This window comes from Sinohyriopsis cumingii, chromosome 18 (assembly GCF_028554795.1).
Source record: "Sinohyriopsis cumingii isolate HCF-2022 chromosome 18, ASM2855479v2, whole genome shotgun sequence".
NCBI classification, from domain to species: Eukaryota; Metazoa; Mollusca; class Bivalvia; order Unionida; family Unionidae; genus Sinohyriopsis; species Sinohyriopsis cumingii.
In genome coordinates, this window is record NC_142978.1 from 71,972,824 (window position 1) to 71,996,400 (window position 23,577).

General features: G+C 33.9%; 1 protein-coding gene across 1 annotated transcript; it reads left to right on the forward strand.

The window, feature by feature from the left end:
* The first annotated feature begins 3,733 nt into the window (after nucleotides 1-3,733).
* LOC149776952 (uncharacterized) lies at nucleotides 3,734-23,262 on the forward strand. Its single transcript, XM_089941666.1, has 5 exons — nucleotides 3,734-3,909; nucleotides 4,761-4,869; nucleotides 16,628-16,855; nucleotides 22,033-22,112; nucleotides 23,158-23,262. The coding sequence occupies exons 1-4, from the start codon at nucleotides 3,867-3,869 to the stop codon at nucleotides 22,103-22,105; spliced, it is 453 nt and encodes a 150-aa protein (XP_089797792.1). The 5' UTR covers nucleotides 3,734-3,866; the 3' UTR covers nucleotides 22,106-22,112; nucleotides 23,158-23,262.
* Nucleotides 23,263-23,577: the final 315 nt, after the last annotated feature.

A 23,577-nucleotide genomic window follows, 5' to 3' on the forward strand; every position in this document is an offset into this window, starting at 1 on the left:
TCTAAAGTGTAGTGTTATTACCGATGTAACTACGCAATCAAAGTCCTGATTATGTTATTGATGGAGGTAGGTAGTAAAAATGCTATCAGAATGTAGTATGTGATATGAATATTTCATCATCGAGTTTTCGCGATATTTGCGACAAGCATTTAAACCTGATAAATATTATTGCTCGCTGTATGCTAAAAATTATAATAATAATAGATAAACGAATTTAATGGTTCAAAAAAATTACACATAAACTATAGTAAATACATAATGGATTTTTTAAATACCATTTTTGACAAAATTCAATTTCACTTCTGGATCATTATATTATATTTGAAATAAATATACTCGCCGCCAAAGAATATCAAAACAAGCAAAAGCCATTACACTGATTATGCCTGAATAAGAACATTTATAGGGAAATGATTAGGCTGGGTCTTGCGTATAAACAGTGTCTGGATTTGAACAAAATTGACCTATCAGTAATATGTAGAGTGGTCACATGATGGAGGCAGCGAATGATTGTGTACTCTTCCTCTGATACTGAATTATTAAATCCTGCTGTCACTCTGGGCACATTCTCTTTGGAATTTAGTTGTCCAAACTACAGTCAAAAAATGTTCAACATTTTGTTCTGAATACATTTTATATTCTTCATTTACCGCTAATTCACCTCTGCTTCCAAGAAAATAATTCATAGTATTCCATGAATAACAACAGATATGACAATTAAACTTGTATCAGTAATCTCCGATATTATGTTTTCTGTTTCAATATGATCTTATTGAAATTGGGTTGTTTGTTGTTTCCTTCTAAAGGTTTGCGCAATATTCAAAAGTGTTTGAATTTTGGTGGTTACCTTGAAAAGCTCTTGAATTTCGGGTCGACTCCAAAAGTACTTGGAAAAGTTCTTAATGGTTATTAAAAAGTGCGTGAATTTCGAAACAAATTTATTTATTGAAAAACTTTGATTGATATGAATATTAAGAAAGAAGATCGTATACCCTTTAAGAAATCAAAAAACCCGATCATCCTGAAAATGTAATTGAATGTACCACGTGATGTCGATAAATGGATGATGTGTTAAGGCAGATTTAAAAACAATTAGTAAAGTGCGTTACGATGGGAAAATATAGACAGTGGAATCTTTCTATATTTACACGTTTATAGCTATATTACTTTAAACTGTTTTGTTGTGAACTTTGTCAAAGTGTAAATAGCAAAAGGGAGATAATTGGAATTTCCTTCATCGTTTTCCATCTTCTTACGAACTGAGCGCGAGTAATGAATTTTTAAATTTATACAGAAAGAAAGATTGCGTTGTTTATTTTTTATTAAACATTTTCGACTGGAAAAAAAATATTCGGCCTTGGAAATGGAGTCACGCTGAATTTTCCATATCATTTCAAAATGTTCGGAGCTACTTCTGTTATTTCTGCAGACTAAATTATGCCTTAGATGTATGATAGCACCGAAATTTACAGAAAAATCTTTTTTCGCCGGAAACATCTCCCCAAAGAGTAGCTTTAATCTGTCTTGGTAATTTCTGCTACTGGATTTGTCTGGAGGATTGTTCGAAAAGTTACGAAAGAAAAAATGGTTCGATCAGTCGTAGCTTTTCGACCAATCCTTCCTTCATAAATGGCCAAAGTGGTCCGAAGTGGAACTATTTACATACATTCGAGGTATAATCCGTAAAATTGACCTCGAAATGATTTCTTATAGAGTGCGTTAGAATTAGCGCCTTTACAGTACATGCTGCCATGGATTATCATTATTCTTTAAAAGCAAGGTAAAGTGTTTTTAAAATATTTTCAATGGCATCAAAAAATGACAAATAATAGTTCTTCAACCCCATCCACCTAGAAAATTCGTTGCCAACTTTGTATTATGTATATCTATATATGATTTTCTTTCTTTCTGATATTCTGACATCTTTTTTACTACAGTGACAGGATTTCAAAAGCTTGTGGTTAAATTAATACGCTAAAGAGCACTGAATGCTAAAAGAAAAGAGGAAAAATCATACATAAATATAAATATTAACAGTTGGAATAATTTCAAAATATATTTTATCGAAAGATGGAAAACTCACGAAGGAGTTAAAAACACTGGCAAATAAGTTACAACTCCCAAACTGGTGTAGATGAGGTAGATGTCCCCATGGTCCAAAATCTCTTGATCTGCAATGGTTTGACATAGGTCTAGTTTAACAAAAAATACTTCCAAGTTCTTGTTTAAAAATGAAATACTAAATTCTGTTGTTTGGCTGATTCTACATACCATAATCAAATTCTACCTAAGTTTTTGGTTGAAAATTAACTTTTTTTCTTAAAATACTTTAGTTTCCTGATAAAATAACTATATGAACTATGTTTTAGTGTCTTTCTTCTTTTTATCTTCATGCCCATAAATTTAAAAACAATTTAACAAAATTAACATTATTTATGCATATTTTCGTTCTTCATGATTTTTCTGCATTAAGATTGGATGTTAGTTTAATTTTCCTGTTAAAGCAACCGGCGTTTTCCATGAGGTGTCAGTCCACTACGTATAACATGACCTGGTCAACAAATATGGATGCCACTAAGTCAGAAACATTATGAACTGTATATCTTTAAAGATTTTCGATCAATACGATTTTATGCATTTCGATTGCCGTCCAAGTTCCTTTCATTTCATTTGCCCACGGGGTCCTGTACCCTTCATTTCAATTGTCCAAGGGGTCATGTACCCTTCGTTAGAATTGCAAAGGGAAATGAATCCTCAGTTAGAAGCTAATCTGTTTGCCGTTGAATTGCATCCATATGTTTCTACATCTGTCAATTTCCCACCACGATCACAACTTACATCTTTATAAACTTATTTACAGCTAAATATAGGATCCTGTACCCTTTGGTCAGAACTTAATAGTTAGTGCCTTTTGTAATTATGCTACATTGTTTCTGGATATTTCATTTCAAATGAGGAAATTGATTGGCTAATATAAAATTTACCGCTTCCTGGAACATAATTATGTTCCTTTTAAAACATTTAAGTTGACTTCACTGTCGACAGACATGTCTTGATATTTTGTTAAAACCGTCACATCATATTGTATAATCCATTGACCGATCGAACTATGCAGACACAGGCAACCCTTTAGCGACCGCATAATGTTTTGCATTTATTCTAAAGTCACATTACACCCATAAAATTGAATGGTACAATAAAGACCCTATTGAATATAGATGTAACTGCACTTTGAAACATACTGACGACATGTATTCAATGAAAATATGTGTATGTTGCCTGATTCCAGAATTAACGTTACTATCCATCTGCACAGTGTCACCCCCTTCTTCTTTCTTCGTTGCTGTTATTGTTTTTGTTGTGACTCATTTGTTACAAAATATGATACTCATATAGACAAGGACATTTCCTGAGGTCCCTATGAAAGTCAAAGGGTTAGTTTTAACACGTTCTCCTATGGGATATAGTGATAGGTACGTCTCTCCGTGATATGTAATTGTATGTTGGAATAATAAACTTATTTATATTTTACTGTATCTGTGTTTGCTTTATTCCTTCATTGGATATATTTTGAAGAGCTAGTCCTGTCCATATATAATTTTGTTCATCAAAACGTACGTTCGCAGCAGTAAAAAGAAAGCCTGGTCACGTGTCCAACCTCTTGCGATAAACTAAATAGCAATGTTTCTACATCAAGCAGATCCAAACCTTCACGACTACAGTTTTGTTATCTATGTCCGTATTCAGTGGGATGTACATATATGCCACACATCTGTTGAGTTTGTATTGATAAGAACTGACAAGTCATTTACACTTTCACTACGAATACAGAAGTGCTATACTGTGTGAACTATTTTTCAGTAACGATGACGAAAACGCTGTTGTTGTTACTGTTGTCGATGGCAATAGGCAAGTACTTATTATTTAGTATTTAGTATTGATGCAGTTTAATTCGCAAATAGTGTTTACAATTATAAACCGTCATTTGAGTTCCAATGGTTTTTTCACAACCAGTGCCGATAAGACGGGGTGGGGGGTGGGGGACAACCGGGGATATATCCCCGGGGCCGAACAACACTTTTATTTTATAAAAGAAACATTTTGTTTGAAGAAGAAGTAGGAGAGGCCCGGGTGTTTCTTACCCCAGGGCCCGTGGTCGGTCTCTACGGCCTTACTCACAACCGGTGCCAATACAGTAGAACATGTCGTTTAGACCAACCCCGAAGTATGACAGTTCCTTTATTGCAGCCAACGTGGTCAGTTCTGTCCAATATGGCATATACCATCTTTTCCTGGGGAATCAGACTTCCACTCAATCCAGACCAAATATTTTCTGCATTTTCCATCAGAAGTCTCATTGGCTCAAATATCAGTGTGCTAGAAGGGTGCGGGTCAAATCCTGCAGAGAGAAAGTGGTATGTCTCTGGACCACACACTTTACTCGAACTCCCTCGGCACGATATAGCCAATCATCTATCGATGTTCCATTTAATATCAATCAATCAGCTTGAAGCACTATTCTAAATCCAGAAAGGTTACTGTACTTACTTTCAGGCAATGTAATACCAACTCAATATTCGTCAATAAAATTAAATCATAGAATAATTTGAAATGTTCAGATTTACTGTTGTATCATTTTATTACCAATAATTATTTAGAACACAGACCGGGGGGGGGGGGGGCGGGGTGGACAGGTATAACACGTGTTGATAATATTAATGTCGTAAGTTGTCAATGCATTTACTTTCTTATGTTTTCAGGCGCTCTTGGTCAAAATTATTTTAGCTGTAGCTATATAGCGACTTTGGATTGCAACGTGTTCAAGCCCAACCCCCAATGTGGCACCGATGGTAAAACCTACCTTAACATGTAAGTCATTATATTATATCAATAGTTCCTACTTCAGAGCCTTAACTCAAGATGTTGGAAAGAGGAATAATAGTAATATAAAATCGTAATAATTTCGTTGCCAGAGCTATAGCTGTAACTGCAACGCCAGAAGCTATAAAGACTATAGACCTATTTTGTCCTGTCGTGAAATTAGTTATTTGTGGTTTAAGCTGTTTCAATGTTAAATGTTGAAGCAGAATTATAAGTATTATCTTTATTGGCATACCACCAGTATTTATCATGTCGAGAGTTCTATATAAGGATTGGCCCCATTTTATAAGCAAGAGACAATCCCCGTCCTTAAATAGAAGACCGTGTTCCATCTTATTACCGCTCTGACTGTCGACTGTGACTAGGGACTGTCCTTGATGTCAGAAAGTCGCATTGTTTACAATAAGTGGCTTCTCAAAACGATGATATTTCTGATTACAGTTCTTCATGCCGAACATAATAAATAATTTACTTTCAAGGCAGTCATTTATTGTGCTGAAGCTAAAATAGGAAACATTACTTTTAATTTTCGGCCCAGATTCATCATTTCGACCATGATTCATCTATTATCAGGTGATAGTTCAGCAGTTCAGGCAGTGTATTGATTCTTTTGTTACCTATTCCCTTCCCATATTACGAGATCTTGCATTTATAACACCTAAGACTGGTGTTGTGTACCACATCAATACGAAACACGGGTCATGGGGGGTGGGGGACATATTTCATAGTAGGAATAAATTACTACTAGTTTTGAGCTATTAAGTAGCACAGAACATAACAGAAATGTGCAACTAACATTTTTGTACATCACCATCTTGTGTATGTCGTGTGGATACGGAAAAATTGAAAGTTCAAAGTTACTAAATCACTAACCAGCGTAACTCTAGTAAATTATTTCATAAATTTAAAAACAAAAATATGTGCATGCGAGACGGCGAAGGCATATAGTGACTACAAATTTGAAATCTCTGGGCAAACCATAAATAATAATACAAATCTACATTTAATCAAATTAATCATTTTCAGAAAGTTTATATAAATATTAGAAAGAAACAATATCAGTATCGGCAGGCAAATTCCTAATTTATTTTACAATTTTGGACGGGGTAAAGTGCACTCAAAGCTAGTTATGTTCAAGAAAACATTCAACAGAAAAAAGTGTTCATTTGATGATTTAATTTGAAAAACATAAAAATACTTATGTACCTATATTTCAGGGAAAACATAAATATTATATTTAATAATGATAGCTTCCATTAGGCAGCATGTGTCTCAAAGCTGGGTGTTTAGAACAGTGCATAATGAACAAGGATTAAGTTATGCATGTGATGTGGATAAAAACACAAATATGTACAGGCCACATTTGCAGTACGATTCAAAGATCTCGCAAACTTCGCAAGATCAGTCTATTTAACTAAAACATACAAATAGTCTAAGAAAAGAAAGTTCGATTGAAGGCGACAGACATTGACTGAGCATATGAAGCAGTTATTTTAGAATCAACAACAGAAATTGCAAACTTTGATAAAGATCTAGAAGGAATAAAACGTTTGAAAGGATTTAATACAGGTTGCAAGTTGATGCAAAGTAAAAGGTCCTGTTGAAGATGTCGACTTTGGATTGTTGAAGAAACCACTGTCAAAGAATAGTATTTAAACTTTCTTACATGCAATCCTAAGACTACGGTTCCTTGCACATCTGTTGATTAATTGTGAAACTAAATTACACGACAACCAAAAAGAAAAGTAAAGCTTGCTAAAATAAATGAATGGTCAAAAGAACAATCTTCATACACATAACATAACATAACGGGGGAAAAAAATCTTCCAAAAGAATTTAAGTAATGTGGATGATCAGTTGCAAAACATAGCTGACACAGAAGAATATGAAAAATATAATAATGGACCTAAATACGTTTTGACTGTGACAGATATATGTTCTCAAAACACTCTTCAGCTGAGAAACCATTAAATAAAAAAGGAAGTATGAAATACACTCGGTCTTTTACGTAAATATTCAAAAAGCAGAAAGGTGTAGTTTGATTACAAAATAGAGTTTTACATCAGGAAAATTTATCAACCTTTTCTTAAAATAGCAATCAAATGAATTTCAACTTATTCAGACAAAAGTATTTGTAGTGGAACTGTTGAACAGAACTTTGAAGACTAGAACGTAGAATTATTTCACTCGGAAATGAAACCAGAAAATGGATTAACGTTTAACCAAACACTAGCACTCATCAATAGTCTTGACTCCAACTGAAGTAAGCAATGAAGTAAGCAATGAAGAAAATAGATCAGAAATGTATATCAATCTATTCAGTTACCTAAAACTGAATAAATTTGGAATAATTAAATTTAAAATATGTGAGACAGTTAGAATTTCAAAATTCAAAACCATTTTAAAAGGATCGCATTCCTAATCTTTTCGAGAAAATATCCAAAATCATGAGACTAATTTTTGGTAAAACATTACAGCAAATAATAAAATGTTATACATGACAGCGTGATAAGTCGACTGCAATGTTGACAATTTCATGACATGGTAAGAAATGCGACTACGTAAGACATTAATAGAGATAATGTTACAAATTTTGTAAGTTGAGTCAAATTATAGTCAAATGAGCTGATATAACAAATATTGTGCACAGACTAAAAGTGAAACACTGAGATTTTGAACATAATAAAGGTAATTAAAAGCACATAAATGTCGAGTCAGTCATGAGGATATGTAAAATTTCATTCAAACTTCATTCAAAGAACAGATTGCAATAATATAAACTTTTACTGTTTCTTTTCTACCACAGTGTTTAGCACATCTATGAAACCTTCTGTTACAAAGGCTTGCTACACAAGTAATCAAAATTAGTTGATATTGGAAATGTTTTAGCTCCTTCTGGACGAAGTGACATATAGTATACCTTTCATGCTATGTAGATAAACAGAATTTAAGGGTACAATTCGTTTTCGGTACTTTCATTTAATATCTAGAGTAATTTAAATTACACTCATGAAATAAATAACACAGTCAATATTTTAGATACCCATTTATAACATCATGTTGCAAATGTGTCAAAGAAAAAGTGACCGAGGAAATGGAAAATTAAACACAGAGTACTAGAGATGTAAAGAATGTATACAATCAGCGAGAATAAAATGGTATGAGAGCAAAAAAAAAATAATATAGGATATCAGAGAGAGACAGAGGGGGAGAGACGGATAGACAGAGAGTTGAATGCGGAATAACGATAAATAGTCGCTTATTATTAGCACAACCAAAACCAGTTTCATATGCGGCAGGGAGGTATATGTGAACATTGTTCAACACATTCTTTTATGAATTGTGTCAAAGGCACACGTGCATTCTTCAAGATCTATATTATGGTTTAGCAAACTACAGCTTATCTCGGATAAATGCACATCATATTTCAAATTAAATGTGCTAAATGAATGCAAAATATCTTTAACTCATGATGATGCATTGAAGTCAAATAATGAGAGCATACATGTTAATAACTCGAAACCAGTTATTTTCAGAAAGTTAAATAATATATTCAGATAGAAAAAAATGTGTCTATCTATCCCAAAAGCCAGCTTAGTACACTACTAATAAAACTGACATTTCTTTTTCTGCTAATTCAACCAAAAAAATACCAATTTATATCAAGCCTTGTCCAACGTTGTCAACGAACGAGTCATCTTTATATTCTGATGAGGCGCTTTCGACCCTACATCACCTACTAACATAACGGCTGATAATGCAGTGGCAATATGATTCACGTCCTTTTCCCTACAAAACTGTTTGGCTTTTCATCTACTAGCAATTGGGTTTAAACATTTAAATTAATCTGTTCAACGTTCTTTCTAAAACCTCACCTGAACCAAATGTCCAACTAGATGCACTTTTTTATTTTCAAGACTTTCCAACTGTCTCTGCTATGCTGTTTTTATTTTAGGTCTGTTTATTTACTGCTATACTTTCTACCTATTGACTCGTTGAAATGATCATAACTGATAGATCTTCGTTTAAAATCAAGAACTTCTTCATTATTTTTTTTAAACTTGATTTTCTTTTTTCTTCTGTTGTAAATAAGTCTTAAGCTGCGAGAGAAGCTCTACGTTTTGAAACTTAGCTAATAATTGTCTTGGTTCCTCTTTTATCCTAACTATCAAATGGGTTAATACTCTTTATTTGTTCGCACCTCTATTTCCTCTGGTAGATTTATTGGTTACCTTTACTTTTTATCAAATGGGTCACTGGTCTCTATTGCTGGCACATCTTTTTCCAGTGATACGTTTATTGGATGTCTTTGAAAAACTTTCGGCTTTAACCGGTTGTCTGGATTCTGCTTCGTCACCATAGGCAGATGTTCGAAAGAAATGACGCAGAGGTAACACCCATTTATTGTCTCATCGTATGTAACCTATTGAACCGACATTTCCTTTTCATTCTGTTGCTGTAATGATGTGTAACATTAATTAGATGCCGCCTTTCATCGTGATTTGAACTATATCAAAAGCAGGTTTGTTCTTAAATGTAGTATACTGTATGTTATTTTAAGGGTACTTTTTCAAAGTTGTTCTGTAGTTCAATCATGCCATGGCTTCCTTTATGCCTTACTTGTACAAACTTGAAACTTTGGCGGGAAAGACTAACAATGTCTCTTGGAACTACGTGTTCAATATGTCAGCGAATTTGCACTGAGAAAAAATGCAAGCGTTGCAGTATCATCAACTCTTCTTTGACCATGTGTATCTCTTGCGTCATCATCTTTATACAAAAGATTTGTAAATGAACAATTAAAAGCATCACGACTTTCGCTTGTTATTTTTATGGGGTTTTTAGTTGTTGTTTTTTCTTTCTTGAAAGATAGTCGTGAAAGGAACAAGAATAGGGATTGTAGAGATAACAATAACTCCTCAGCTAGAGAGACTGAAAAATATCTTCAAGAATGAAACGTAGCTATTGAAATAAAAAGTTTGAACAAAATGATCGTTTTATTTTTTCAAACTAAAATAAGTTAGAGAAAATGACACAGAAGTAAATAAAAATAAATGCGAAACGTTTGCCAATGCTAAATCTTTAAAACGTTTTATGTTATTGTCAAATGTTGTTATTAACACGGTGACATCAGAATCTAACATATTTCTTTCGATCGATAACTGTTTGCAAAAATGCCTAAAAGATAAATGCATAAAATCAAACTTGTATCAGATGCATAACTAGGTTTTTCTCGTTCCGATGGAGATCTCGCCTCTATATGCATTGAGTACCTGTTCATGAATATTCAGGAATGTTAATTTTTAAAAAGCATAAAATATAAGTAGAAAATTTAAATATAGTAGAAAACTGTTTGCTATATTAAATGTGTATAGATGCTGATGAATGTGTTCCTTTAATAATTATTGTTTTCAGTAGTTGCTAATGCAGGAGTATCTGCTTACCATGTAGTAATATTCCACAGGAAGATTAGACTAGGCATAAGATTTTAACTCATGCCAGAGACAACAAGTACTCACATAATCCCCAACATGGTTGACTTTAGTCGTGAAAATGGTTCATGTCCTCTTTTGTCTCTTGCCTCGAAGAAATATTATCTTCTTTTTATCTGTTTTATCCAGTTGCTGATAAGTGAAATATTTTCTTTGTTGCTCAGAATTAGTTGAAAATACGAACAGGGGATTAATCGAGCTGTATGAAAATTACCTTTCCTGATATATTCGGGTTTAGTTAAGTTTAGCTATGTACGGTCGATGTCATCTGACGGTACACCTAACATTTTCAACGTCGAATCTTATTTCAAGCTTTGTATGCACAATTATTCTCGTGTTCTTTATTATGATCAAAGTTTCTTAATTGTGGTATTTTGTGTCTCTTGTTGTTATTCCAGGATCCTGGGTTGCGTTTTTTGTTATTTAGCATTTTCTTAATTGCTCCTTGTTGTTTTGTCTTTTTTTCTCATAACGTTTCACGTCATGTTCTGTTTAACATTGTTTACATTCACTTTATTGATTTGCTTGTCAGATACAATCTATTTGTTACAACTCGAACATGCTCTAATATCCATCTTTTTCAACACTTTCTATCTGTCCCTAAATAGGTGTTCTCTACTTAAAGTAACATTGAAATGTGACTTGCGGTAAACGTTTTAAATATATTGAAATCGTGTCTAGTTCACTTTTCAAATTTACTTGAAATGCGAACAAATCACATAGGAAGAAGAATGGAAGGTTACCATAGAACCTAAAAATGTTGCTTTGCAAAGATCTGCAATTATTAATAGAAGAAATGAGTGAAAATGTCCCAATGCGAGATGTTCCTATGGCAGACGAATATTCGCGTTCAGCGAAGTGCTAACGTCTGGGCAATAATGTTTTATCATACACTGCTTATAGATATTAACGATCAAACTTTCAACTGAAAACAAATTACGTGATTAATAATAATATATTCAGAGACATTCAACACTACGTATGCTTCGAAAGACATAAAGGAGGATACTGCTTTTTGAATTAGTGGAGGTAGAATTAAAGCGATTTCAGCCGTTAAGGGTGTTTATATATTAGCAGCTGGTTTGGTTTTCAGTGGAATAGTTGCCACCATACTTTCTCCTTTGGCGTCCATTGATGTTGGCAGAATACTCGTAGGCAATGTTGCAAAAGCCATTAAGTTGTAAGATGGTGAAAATGATAACATATTTCAGGAAGGTAAACGGTATCGATGGCTTTATGAAAATAAAACGCGATACTTAAGAATGAAATCAACTATTAGTAGTTTAGTTTAATCACAAGCGAGTACAACAGACACAAAACGACAAGGAACGACATCAGAAAAATATAAACAATACAGTGATCCAAAACATGGAAGAATTCCCTTTCTGTAGGAAATAAAGAAATTAAACGAAAATAGTGTTCTTCGAGAAACTTATTGGAAACGATCTTGGAATGAGTGCAACTTGAACAGAAAACTTTTTATGTATAACATCTATTTTTTTTCTTCTTAACAAAGCAGCAAACTCTTATTGTGCCGTTTTACGCAAAAATAAACGAGTATGCTTATTCGCACCAAAATCGTTTAATACATGTTTATAGTTGTATATATCAACCCTAACTATATTCTTTCAAGTATAGAATGGAAAGTTATGAGTGCATTACAATTAGTGCACTCCATGAGAAAAAATATAACCTACTAGTTCAAATTATGACAAAAATGATTAAGAATCACTATCGCTACTGAGAATTGATTCTGTTGTTGTTTACAAAAATACATCCTATGAACACATTTTAACCATATAACCTGAAGAATAAAATCAAACTTATTTAAGTCCTGGTGCCTTTTCCAGCCTAAGATGTACATGTATAACGTCAAAAGAAGGAATGATTTCACATGGTGAAAATGAAGAAAGCATATTTGTTAAATGTGTTAAACACAAGTCAGAAGTGAAAATCACTTCAGGTAACATTATACAGCCAATATAACAACATGAAATTCAAACTTGTCAGCATTCATTGGCCAGATACAGGCACCAAATGAATCTGATACAGTTTGTGTGTTTCTGAAATCAGGATATTTGTGCATTTAAATTGACCAAATCAATGACATAAAACTCATTTCAATGCTTAGTATTCTACTTTTGTTAGAGTCCTTGTCTGTAAAAAACATTGCTTTAGTGGACACTTTTATTCTTACAAATTTAATGGCTATTGCAGTCAATTAGAGAGACTGAGCAACAGAATTTAAGACGAAGATGCAAACGTGATATAATATCACGGTATGCCTGTTACAGATGGGTCTTATAAAGTCAAGTAAATATCGTGAGATATAATATCACGGTATGCCTGTTACAGATGGGTCTTATAAAGTCAAGTAAATATCGTGAGATGTTTGAGATCTCCTTAAGCAATCTTAGTAACATAGGTTTCCCTTTTTCCAGTGGGACGCAAACATATGAGAATGATATCATGGCTGAAAGTTAGGTAAATTTACTACATGTAGCTATTTTAATCGGTTTGTACAAACCGTGTTTACGCTCAGAGACATAAGACTCTGGAAGCTGATCATTCCAAAAATATCAAAATTTGGGGCAAAAGAAGATGACAATAAATTATGAGTTACTGAACAGTGTGGCAATGAAATCCCATGGCTAAAACAAATTAACGAGTATTTATAAAAATTAGTATAAATGTTTAAGACTTGTTTATGCAACAATTCAAGACACTGTATTATGCAATTCAGATATTGCCATCGGTATGAGAAAGAGCATATGAGATACCTGATATCCAAGAATATTTGGGACCAATCAAGTAGAAGATAAACTGTCAGATGCATACCTATGAAGCTCTATGTAGAAATCGATGAGACGATGAGTTCCGAAAGAAGAATTTTCAGTAAAAGCTTCAGCCGAACACCCTCTGTCTGTGGGCCGTGCTCTGCACACGTTAGGAAAATTTCGCATCCTGAAAACGTTGATACTTTGGAAATAACAAGATATGACACAGGAAAATTTTGTTCGGTTCCGATAGTATTTGAATTTGACAACAGAAGCTACTTCAGGGAATATATTTATGTTTTCATTTTATTTTATTGCCAAATCATAAATATAAGGAGCATATTTATATTAATGTAATGCACATACATACAGACAGAGAGTCATAAATACGTGAGAAAAAGGTATTATTTTGGCTTCCTTAAGTGGTGGTGTCACTCTAGCGATATATGTTACATCGCTAATATGTGCGAAGAGGTTCTTGGATAGAACTGGAAAACAGGAAGTCGAGATCTATGTGTTCGGCAAATTAAACAAAGAACACTAGATACAGAAGACAAATAACACACAATTAATTGAAAATACATATAATAAAAATATTTCATTTAATTAAAGCTAACCAACCGTATTTCAGAATTACATGCCAAATAAATTGCCAGTACTACAAAAATCCGCAAGAGTAAAATATTACAGATTTATACCAAGGATATTCTCAATCAATGTATTTTATTAAATCTTAATTCTCAACTAGAATATTATTTCCTCTAATTTCAAAGATACCTAATTTCTAAATAAATCATTTGTTGCATGAAGTTGATAGAAAACCATTTCTACAAAAACCAAGCTTAATATTCTAAATTAACACAAATTCTAAAAAAATGTATGCAGTCCAAGAAACACTATATTTAAAAATATTCATATTGTACAATAATAATAATAATAATAATAATATCATGTTGCAAACTTTCCTGAGGCAGATGAAATAATCTCTAAAGGTGTTTCACAGAAAAATATTTAACTATAACTAATTACATTATTCTTACCAGGAAAGCAGGAAGTCGAGGTATAAGTGTTCGGCAGCAATTCTTGACGAAGCCGTGGGGCGTGGGGTATATATAGTGATTTCTATTCTGCAAGACGTTGACTTTACCACAATAGGGCATGCTTTACAATCTCCAGCTTCACTTTACCCTTGGATCACGCATGACCCTCATGTCTTGGTGATACCTGGCTTGGTCAGAACCGCTCTTGTACACTCGGACCCTGATTAGCTTTTGTTTACATAAATGTCTGGGAATTCGTAAATCATAGCTTGTAATGGATATAGTTTTATTAGATACATGTGTTGTCTTATAATGAAGCTGGCGTAGAGCCACAATATACAGTGAATAATAGCATCTATTTGTTTTACAATATATATAGCTGTAGTACTGATGACTTTTGTTACAGGCACCAGAGTAAACTCAAATGATACCAAAATTCTAACAATCATTTCTTTCTTACATGAATCTAAATTCAATCACACATTTATTAAAATTATATGAATTCAGATTACAACTCCAAAAATCATAATTTCTATATATATTAAAAAAAACTCCTAAAAATTACATCGTAACAACTGTATTGATCTAACGTGTATTTTCATGTTCTGTATTTATGATTACTTAGTGAATTTAACAATGGTTTAACAGCATTCAAGAAAGAAACATTTCGTATTCATGTTTTGGGTGTTAACACAAACTTATCTTGTGTTTAACCCATTCAGGCAAAGCTACGTACAAGTATTTGATGTATATATTCAATGTGCAATGTGAAATATTAAATCCATAATGCACTTTCGCTTAATTGATTGGTATGTTTCAAATAAACTTTCTGTCATTTCTTCGTTTCCATTTCTCCTCTATCTTATTTAATATAGGTTACCTTGTTCTGTAGCAACTATTTCCATACTGAACTTGCGTTCCTTCCAGGGTTGGTCTCCTCAAAGGATAATAGTTATAGTCTAATTAGGCTTTCAGTCAATAAAATTACCAATTTTTTTCCAGTGATGTACCTAATGAATTTCAATCCTGAATGTGCTGATGTGCCAATTGTCTTGACTGTGCTAATATACTAATAGTCTTGATATATCTCTATTATACAATACTGATTGTCCTTGAATGAATTAACAATACTTCCAAAATAGTTATTTAATCCTAAGGTCAATGAGCAGGGCCCCGAGTGGCCGAGTGGTCTAAAGCGGTGTCCGTTACGGATCACTGCCATCTCACCTCTGTCTGCGTGGGTTCGAGTCTCGGATTCAGCAAATGTGGGTATGTGAGAAAGCTTGCCAGTAACTTCTCGTGGGTCGGTGCTTCTTTCCGGGTTCTTCCTCCACCATTAATACAGGCCGCCATGTATAGCCTATCGTGTGCTGAAAAATGGCGTTAAACCCTACAACAACAACAACAGGTCAATGAGCACTCTTTAATTCCAATGAATAATTTGAATAAATAATCCTCTACCTGGCAAAGATCAGGTAAACTAAGTTGTTGTTTTTTCCCCACGGGAAAACTGATGTCCTAAACTCAAATTCAAATAAACACGTTTTAAAAACATGACATGTCCCAGGTACACCCAAACTCCAGCCCTAAATTATGGACAAATGTCAGCCACACAGTACAAATTAAATATACATACCAGTATCGGTTTCACTGTTATACGTGAGTTAGTTTTGGTGTCTGCTATTATTTATTACATTTCATAAACCTCTCTGTTTATTTTTCCTCAATGTGTTTTCGTCTGTTGTGTACATAAGTCATTGCTTATTTTGTACCTAAACGTTATCATTTTTTGTACACAAATACGTCATAGTCTAGGGTGTTGTTTCACAAAGTTTATTTAGGTAGCTCTCTACAGTTCTGCACTTTACACTGGGTTTAATTTTTTAAGAAAAAGAATTTCGCAAGTTTTCCTCACTGGTTACATCCGCTATACAGCTTGGCGTTACTTTAGATTTGCACCTATCAAAAACTGTTAGCTTAGCTTGGTCATTTTCATTCCCTGTGTTTCAAAGTTAATTTGTAATAGTACGCGCCGATAACTGTCTTTACTTTATAGATCATGCACGATTTGCACATCTCCAACATCAAACAAATTCGACCCACAATAAATGAAATTAGTACAGAACCATGCCAACATTCTCTCTGTGCGTGTTGCAAATGTTAGCAACTTCACCTTACAGAAGTACATAATATCTGTGAAGCGCCACCTTACATGTAAATTCCTAGCAGACGACATTTTGTTGCTTGTATTTCAGTGTTACTGTCCTAATGAATTTTTGTTGTAAATTTTTATGTTCTAGCGTCCTATACGAGACGATTACCCATAACAATGTGAGCTATCTCATGTTACATCCTACTCTGTTACAATGTTCTATCGATTACTCAATGTTAAATGAATCATTATACTGAACCATCCCTGATTTTTTGTCTCTTATAGGTGTGTATTTGGTACGGAACACTGCATCAATCCTGACCTCCACATTCAAGATGTTGGGGAGTGTCACCCCTCCTCAACCCAGCACCCTAGTGGAGCGACGCTCAAGCCAATCTCCGTTGCAGGTAGTGAAGCTGTGCTGGATTTCTTCTGCCTCGAGCTATATCACATTGACTGTCCTGTAACAGTCGAGAGAATCTGCGGCACAAACGGAAGAACGTATCTAAACTTGTGAGTAACAAATTTACTACTATTATTTGTATCGTAGAGATATGAAAACGGAAGCTAACAGAATTGTACGAATTATTGTAGATATTTGGTTTGTCTGTTAATATGCTATAAAATAACTATTCCTTCTTTGACTATTCAATGTTGCACGAAGACATTTAAATTGTTTTCGATTATACATTTATCTCAGCGTAGTGTTAACATTAACAATTTTGAAAGCTTTCTTCTTTTTGACAAACAAAAACCAAAAGAAAGGATGTTAAAGGCTTTCAAAAGACCACGAAATCTAAAGTATAAAACCGTTGATCTATTAAACCAGCCGCATTAATATTTTTCAAAATAGTTGTCGAGGTCAATAACTTCAAAGTGTCTTTTGACTTCAAGTCAAGTATCGCTGGAGAAAACAGTACGTAATACCATTTTAATATCTATTCATAAAAACTGTATGATACTACCGTCATTAACATCACTGTTCACACGCGTGTAAATTTATCTACGTATTACAGTTTTCATGCACCAGAGTTTTCGTCTTGTGAAATGTATATACACAAATCTGTAAATTTAGATTTCATGTAAATTTGCATTACTTCCGAATGTAGTACAAAAGCAAATTTGTTCATAGATAAATTTACACAGTATGTAAATGTCGTTATGTGAACCGATTTCATATATAAACACTGAATTATTTTATCAATTTAAAATTGAACACCTTTACATTAAAGTTTATTCTTTTGTATTTTAGCTACGCCTGAGTGGTCACAGTGAGACTTTGAATGTAACCACTTCGTTAAAGTGTAAATTCTGTGTGTAGATTAATGCACAAGCTTTTCTGTGTATCATATGAATTAATGTTTCAGGGTGATATGGTTTGTGTTATGCTCTTGTATGGTATGGTATAGATAACTATATTGGTGGGAGCGTATGAAAATATGTTTCAAATCTACAAATAAAAATGAGATCTATTCTTCACAAGATAGGCAAAAGAACTATTATACGAGGTTAATCGATTTTCTGACATTGTCTTCTTGTGTGTTAAGTGGAAGTGGCTGTATTGAAATGTGTTCGAACCTCCCAAAAAGCATAGCTGTATTACATCTCATAACTATTGCTAAAATAGTAATATACAGATCTGTAAAACAATATTGATGATCACTTTCATAATACCAATTACAGAAAAGTTAATAATTCTAACAATGCGTAATTAAAAGTTTAAAAGTTTATATAAAGATTTATGTAACCTAGATCAGTAACCAAACAACCGCCATTATTCGTGAATACATACGCGAAAATATACATGAAGATATATGCGAATGTACCCTATTTGCATTAACACTCGAGTGGTGAACAAACCAACCAGTATTACACACATAGCCTATGCACACAAGTGAAGCTTTCAGTCAGGACAATACTACTGATTATGATTATGCTTCACATGTGGGAGATTCCTTTTATGTGAGACGAAATTACATGTGATTATTGATCGCACTATATTGTGTATAATGTATTCTGGTGATATTGTTTTCTTTGCGTGACTATATTTCATACTGCTTGTGGTATAAATTTTCCAGAGTTAGAATATTATATGAAACAATTGCCGATATATATATATATATATATATATATATATATATATATATATATATATATATATATATATATATATATATACATGTGTGTGTGTGTGTAATGGAGAAAAGTTCACAGATTGATGCGCGTAATATTTTGAAAGGATTCATGAGCCTATCTAATATGTGAAACGCATTGTCCAATGTCACAAAAGATTAAATCACTATTTCGCCTAAATGCGTCACACAGGTATGTATCTGGAGTATCTTGAATAATTAGTCGAGTTAGGAATTCTATTTGAACAACAATGTAATCAAATGTATGACAAAAACACTTGAAAAGTCACTGTATGTTATTGTGCAAGAATATTTAAATTCACTGACGTTAGAAGAGTCGTTATTAAATGAAGACACGGTGATGATGGTGGCCACTAAAACTAGAATTACAAGTGGGCTTTCTTATAAATCGAGAGAACACAGATACAGTCAGACAATAACGATTGTCCCGCCAATGCCAATGTTGTATTTGTTAGCAATCGTATGATGGTATTGTTTGACAGCGCACACTATTCCATAGACGGAATGGAAATCAAACAATTCTCGACCACGACGATTACTGGACTAGCCAGATACAGCAGCGAATATGCGAAGTTGGCTGACCTGTCTATTATGCTTTACAAGAATTCATTCGATACTGCAGAGCACAAACGTTATATATCTATATAAGATCTAGTCTGTGTCGCTAACCAGACTTTTAACCTTGGATTTCTACAGAGTCGATTACACGATTACATCTCATGAAGACTCGTTACTGTTTTACTGTGCAATTCCTCTCAGTCATATATTCGGGTTTTGCGGAGAACACATAACCCATAATGGTACCACTAGCAATGGAATTGGAGTGAGGCAGTTGCTACTGCTGGTAAAGCTGAGTTCTCAACATTAACATTGTGGATATCTGTGCTAATCCCTTCACTGAGCACAGAAACGCATTTGTTACCGTTCATAAAGTCTGGAACTGCGTAAACGTCGTATTTCTTGCGGCCACCACAGACTTGAAGCAAGGAATTACTCTTCAAGGACAGTTTCCATGATGAATAAATACCCAACATGGACTCAGCGCACCAAAATACGTGTTTGTGGAGGTGCAAGATTAAGCTCCGGATAACAACCAACCCGTATTACGATGATATTTGATAAGTTAGTTGCGTTTGAAGTTTCTTTTTGGGTAAACGGTCACCATAAATCACCAAAGAAAATTAGCTTGACTTCATACAATGAAGTCGCACTTACATATCAAGCTGTGATCGTCCTAGCATCGGCATCAAAACATTGACGAAATTCTGCAGATTTCCCAGCACAACTTTCCTAAATTCTGCCCGATTTATTACTTTTTCATTAGAGAACTTGGAGTTATTTAAACAGTGGTTGACATATGCTTTCATGCACATGAAGGTGCCCTTTTCCAGTCAATTATAAATGCATTGATGTGATCCTCTCCGATAAGTTTGGACGGCACAGATGGTCTAATGAGAGTTACTGACGAGTCTATAGAAAATTAATAATATATAAATAAGTCGACAGATATTATTGTCCTATCACGAAGTTAAGGTTGGCCTTAGTCCTAAGCAACTTGTGAAAAAGAGGAACGTAATATGAAATATTGGTGGGGTCTCATTGAGGCTTTCTCCGACAAAGTTAACTGAAATAAAGTGTTGTTCGAGCTAAACGCAATTTAATCAGCATACGCGGCCAAATAAAATAATACCTCGGTGACGTTAAAGTTATCCAAGTCAGAGATGGCACAAATGAAAAAAGACTGGTAGATATCTCCATCCCACACTGCCATTACGGTGTTGTCAGCGGCTGAGGGTTCCTCGGTTGCAAATAGGGCAGTCATTCAAGCATGGCGAAGGTATCTTCATGCTAAACGAACTTGCGTTAATGATTCCCGTAAAAGGAAAACTGGGATTGTTAACACGAATTGGAAAACTGGACCTGGATCGCTGACGTTGCGAATTCGGCAACATGGGCAAATATGTGGACATCTTGTCGTTAAAGCACTGCATGCACTCGAGAGTTCACAAATCTCGTAGACACTTGCTGATTCTACATTGTCACTTAGAAAGTACGCTTAATAGTATATAAAATGCCTATTAACATTGACGGACGCTACTCAACCCGATGCTGCCCTGACGTGGATCTGAACATATGTGCCATCAAAACAGATTTGATTGAGTTTACCAGCCGAATTGTTAATGACATGGACCCGGGTTAGTTTGTAATTTTCCAAGATCAGAATGAACATCTTAAAAGGTCTAACGAATATATTCCGGATGTTGTTTTGAAGCCGTGAGGTGCAGTCGCAAAACCTTGGTATGTCGGTTGCGTTTATAAAAGACAACATTGATATAAAGGTCGCCCAGGTGCTAACAGCCATGCCTTCACCAAAACATATAATAAGTTCATGGAACGCAGTTGAAGGAATATTGATCAACGAAGCAGAGAAAAATACTGAAGGCGTAGTCAGTGGCTGACTTGTTTTCAATGTTGGGGATGCTTTTGAGACACCTAAACCTCACATCTTAAAACTTTGCTTGTCGAGTTAGCCATTTGCTTGCATATACTCACGTATGAGAAAAAGATAATAAATCTTCTAAATCGATTAAGCAAATAAATTAAAATGGCAGATATTGAAAATTGCTTGTATTTGTCGCGTCAAAACAAAAATGAACCAACTTGAAAATCAGAACACTAACCTTTTAACATTTACTCCACGGATTATTTCCAGAAATTATTAACGTATTCTTCAGTATTCTGTTGTATTATAGTTTGGCAATATTTTGCAAGTAAAATTTCACAAAACTGACATTCAAATACAGTATGTGTCCCAGAATACAAAAAGTAATGTAATATTTCAAGGTAAATTAGGTTAGACTGTTGAATTATAGGTTGGTTTTCTTCAGCAGTGGAAAGTTTAGGCAATTAACAAAGAACAGTAAAATTTACGTGGCAAACTGTTTAAACATCTTCCATGGATACGAAATTCACTTTCCTATGTCCTAATCGATTTTCTTTCAAAACATCCATAACTATGGATGATGTCTTCAATTCTCGCTCTGATTTCAAACTGAACGAAAAAGTGTAACAAAATAATGTTATCTAGTCTTGTTCAAAAAAACATCACAGCCCTCTCCAACGTCCATTTACACATGATAAAGTTAATGATTTGATAAGAAACATGAGTATGATCACATGAGAACTCGACAATGACTGGCTGCATTCACGATAAATGACGCACCATTAAAAAGGGGGACCGGGGTAGAAAAGAGGCGCAAATGGGAAATATGCGTTTAAAACAAAGAAAAAAGAGAGCTGGTCGTATAAAAAAAAAAGGTTGGACAGAAATTCGCGGTCATACAGTACATCAGTTAGACAATATTCTACTATGTGATACAAAGCATACCAATGCGTGGGTGACTGGAAAGGTTAAAGTGCCCATTTTCTATCAACACCCTTCTGTCACCCCACATTGCGAATTTCTGGTATCCCGCTCTAGCAAATAAAAATCTAGTACCAAGGACTGAGTGATGTAATTTTCCATTCAAATTCCAGCTGCGAATATGAGAAAGCACGTTGTACACACCGAGATCTTCATGTATTAAGCTACGGACCATGTGCAGTTTGAAATTGCCGTAAGCCTCTCTCTCTCTCTCTCTCTCTCTCTCTCTCAAAGGCGTCTTACTATTAGGACTGGAAACACATTTAGTTGCAGAACGTTCTTATTATTAGACTTGGAAACACAGATAACAGTAGAAGTGTCTTATTATAAGGACTTGAAACACGGATAACAGCGACCGTATCTTATTATTAGGACTGGAAATATAAAGTAGCAAACGCGACTAATTGTTTGGACTGGAAACATAAAGTACGAACGCGTTTTATTATTAGGAAACATAAAGTAACAATAGCGTTTTATTATTTGGACTGGAAACATAAAGTAGCAAACTAGCCTTATTATTATGACTGGAAACATAAAGTAGTAAAAGCGTTTTATTATTTGGACTGAAATTATAATGTAGCAAAAACGTTTTATTATTTGGACTTGAAATATACAGTAGCAAAAGTGTATTTATTTTTTGGACTGGAAATATACAGTAGCAAAAGCATTTTTATTGTTTGGACTGTAAACACATTTAGTAACAGAACGTTCTTGTTATTAAACTTGCAAACACAGATAATAGCAGAAGTGTCTTATTATCAAGCACTGAAACACAGATAATTTCAGAAGTTTAGTGTTATTAGGCTTGGAAACACAAATTGCAGAAGAAGTGTCTTATTATTAGAACTGGAAGAACAGAAAGGAGCAGAAGTTTGTTATTATTAGACTTGGAAACACAGATAGCAGCAGAAAGTGTTTAATTATTAGAACCGGAAAAACAGAAAGTAGCAGATGTGTCTTATTATTAGACTTGGAAACACATTTTTATTTATAATGTTTAACCTTTTCTATTGTGAAATAATAAGTCAGTTTACATGTGTGGGTGTATTTGTATTTATGTATCTGCCAGAGTGCCCTTGGTGCTAACTTTCTTGACATTAGTGTCCATAGTTGAGGGTTTCATAATGAAATAGGTCATTATTATTATTATTATTATTACCTTTATCAAATTTAGTTACATTATGTTCCGATGCTTTCTCAAACCATCCAGTCTAAGATAATTACTTTTCTGCTTTCAGGTTCAAAGACTGCATCCATATCACTTTGACCTTGACCTTGTCATGTCTTAACTTGTCAGCTACAAATACGCCGTTTCATGTATCAATAAACTTTTTACAAGTTTCTATTGTCTCAGATAAATTTCATATCATCTATATATATATATATATATATATATATATATATATATATATATATATATATATATATATATATATATATATATAGCCAGCCAGCCAGTTAGCCAGCTAGCTGTATATCTATCTATCTATCTATCTATCTATCTATCTATCTATCTATCTAGCTATCTATATATCTATCTATCTATCTATCTATCTATATATCTAGCTATCTATATATCTATCTATCTATCTATCTATCTATCTAGCTATCTATCTATCTATCTATCTATATATATATCTATCTATCTATCTATCTAT